This window comes from Fulmarus glacialis, unplaced genomic scaffold (assembly GCF_000690835.1).
Source record: "Fulmarus glacialis isolate BGI_N327 unplaced genomic scaffold, ASM69083v1 scaffold33388, whole genome shotgun sequence".
NCBI classification, from domain to species: Eukaryota; Metazoa; Chordata; class Aves; order Procellariiformes; family Procellariidae; genus Fulmarus; species Fulmarus glacialis.
Genome location: NW_009228234.1, coordinates 53,413 through 55,764, shown reverse-complemented (window position 1 = coordinate 55,764; position 2,352 = coordinate 53,413). Strand labels below are relative to the sequence as shown.

The 2,352-nt window shown below is 45.9% G+C and overlaps 1 protein-coding gene across 1 annotated transcript in view; it reads right to left on the bottom strand.

Moving 5' to 3' along the window:
• Positions 1-2,352, bottom strand: part of HPGDS (hematopoietic prostaglandin D synthase) — an 18,142-nt gene that overhangs the window by 4,987 nt on the left and 10,803 nt on the right. Inside the window, exon 2 of the mRNA XM_009583422.1 lies at positions 2,133-2,232. Coding sequence (XP_009581717.1) covers positions 2,133-2,232 — 100 coding nt within the window. The remainder of the gene's footprint in view (positions 1-2,132; positions 2,233-2,352) is intronic.

Sequence of the window (2,352 nt, the reverse complement as noted above, 5' to 3'; positions counted from 1 at the left end):
TTCCCTCTGTCCTGAGATTTAGCCCCATTTTGAACCTTCTCATAACATCCTGCTTGCTCTTGATTACTTCATAGTAATCAGGCACCTTAGCCAAACTTTGTCTTGTTTATAAATCTGGCTTCCTCCCCTGTTGTCCTTTGGCTTGCCTGCAGTCTTCTCAATGCTACTTTTTTCTCTTGCTCTCGTTCCACAGACCTGTGTTCATGCTTTCACCTCTGTGCAGGTTCAAGTCATCCTTCTCTTCCACTCTCGGTTCTTTAAGCCTCACCTGGAAGCTCTGTGGCTCCCATAAACCATACATCCTTCCTCTGCCAAGTCATCTCCCTTACTGAAACTTTATGCTTTTGAAGGCAAGGGATGTGCCTCTCCTTTTGGGCATCAAGTTCTGTGAGCCTTCGGTAAAGAGTCGTTGCCATTTCTTAATTTTAAAGGCTTAGTGATACATATGCAGACATAACAGAAGAAGTAGCAAGTTTTCACTATGAATTTGAAAATATTTTTTCCCCCCTTCCATGTATGCTTTTTTCCCTGCTGTAGTTGACAGCGTGATTAACACCAAAAGGAGAACAGCGTGGTCTGAGTGTGCTAGGATTTGCCAGAACCCTAGGGGGCTGTTGCAAGCCGGTGGAAAAGGTGTCGGGGAAATGCCTACATCAGAACTTCAGACCGTAAAAGGAGCTCCAGATCAGCCTCCCGATAGCAGACGGGGAGGGAGGCAGCGTGGGTGGAAGGCAGGCTTTCTCATCGTTTTTATTACCGGGTGGACGCTCGTCATTCTCTTCTCTTGCAAGTAGTAGATTGTATCAAGGATGGAGGAAATTGGCAGGAACGCAGTGTTGCAGACATGCTTGAAAATGTGTTGTGCTAGTGCCTTGAAGAATAAGGCTCTGCACTTCTGCCTGTTTCCTCAGTTGGAAAATGTGAGATATTTTGAAAGGCTGGTTACATCTCTCTGCTCAGAGTGTAAAAAAGTACGATAGTACTTGCTTCCCAGCCCTTCTCTTCAGTTTGCTGACATTCAGCACACCACGAACACGTCCGCCTTCGACCAGACCAGTTTTGCAGATGGTTTTGAATGAAAGCTTGCTGACCTAAAGCAAGCCCTGACTACTCTCTTTGATTACTTGCATTACTAAGTCTTGTATCACTTTATCTAACCCGTCGAGTACTTCCATAGCATGTAAGTATTTAAAGATACAAGTGATGTCACCATCTGATCTAATCTCTCTGCCAGCTCAGAATTGTTGCCTAAATCTGCTTCAGAGTGCTCTGCCTGCTGACTCTGATAATCTCTAATCCTGGTCATCTCTCTGGTTAGCCTGGCAGCTCAAAGTTTAGCTCCAGGGGAAACTGCCCTCAGAGCCTTAGGGAAGCCACAGGTACATGCTTTCTGTCGTGCAGTGACAGGTGAATAAAGTTTACTAGCTGGAGAAGTCAGCCCAAACCCCAGGTATTATATGCAGAGGGGAAACTCAATCAGGCGTAAGGGGGGATTGTTTCCGAGTTTTCCTTTAGGCATACCCACTTACACTGCAAAGACGAAGCTCAGCCACGTGACTTCAGCTCTGAACGTCGTAGCATTTCACACTACAGGTTGTTACTTTGAATCTTCTTCTTGTCTGTTTTTTTACTTTCTACGTGACTTTAAACCCTGTCACACAGCATCCTGGCGGATGTGCCTTGGTCTTTTTCTTCTCTCTGATCTTAGAACTGCAGGGGATGTAGCCTGAGGTCTCATCAGCATTGCCACAGCAGCCCCAACCCAGCGAGCAAAATTGGCACCAAATTACGGTAAGGAAGGCCGCTGAACACGGGCATGCCACCACACAGTGCTCCTCAGTGCTTTTTAAACCATCGCTCTTTGAGTGGCACCTCTAATAGCATCCTATATGGTACGCTGCATTTCTGTGGTCAGCACTTGGCGCTGGCAGACAAACCACAGATGCAACGAGAGGCTGATAACTATTAGCTGTTTGCGCCTGGGAAAAGCACTAGTACCAGTATTGCCACGCTGGTGACTTCTGCTTGGTTGGGCTTGCCAAGCTGTTGGTTTGTTTGTACTTTTGCTGTGGATGTATTTTACCTGAGCATTAAAGGTGGGTGCAGAACAGAGCAAGAAAATAGTCAAATATGTGTTACCTGATTCTCTGGCGAGGTATCTTGCTATTGCCAGGCTCTGGTGAATGGTAACTCCGTCTACTTCCAGAATGGGGATTTTGCCAAACGGGATAGCTTGGAGGAGAAAGCAAAAAAGAAAAAACAACCAAAAGTTAAATCATAGCCCTTAACAGTGGGAGTCTGTAATAGTTGCAGTCTTACCGCTCAGAGGGTATGCATTGTTATAGCACTTAA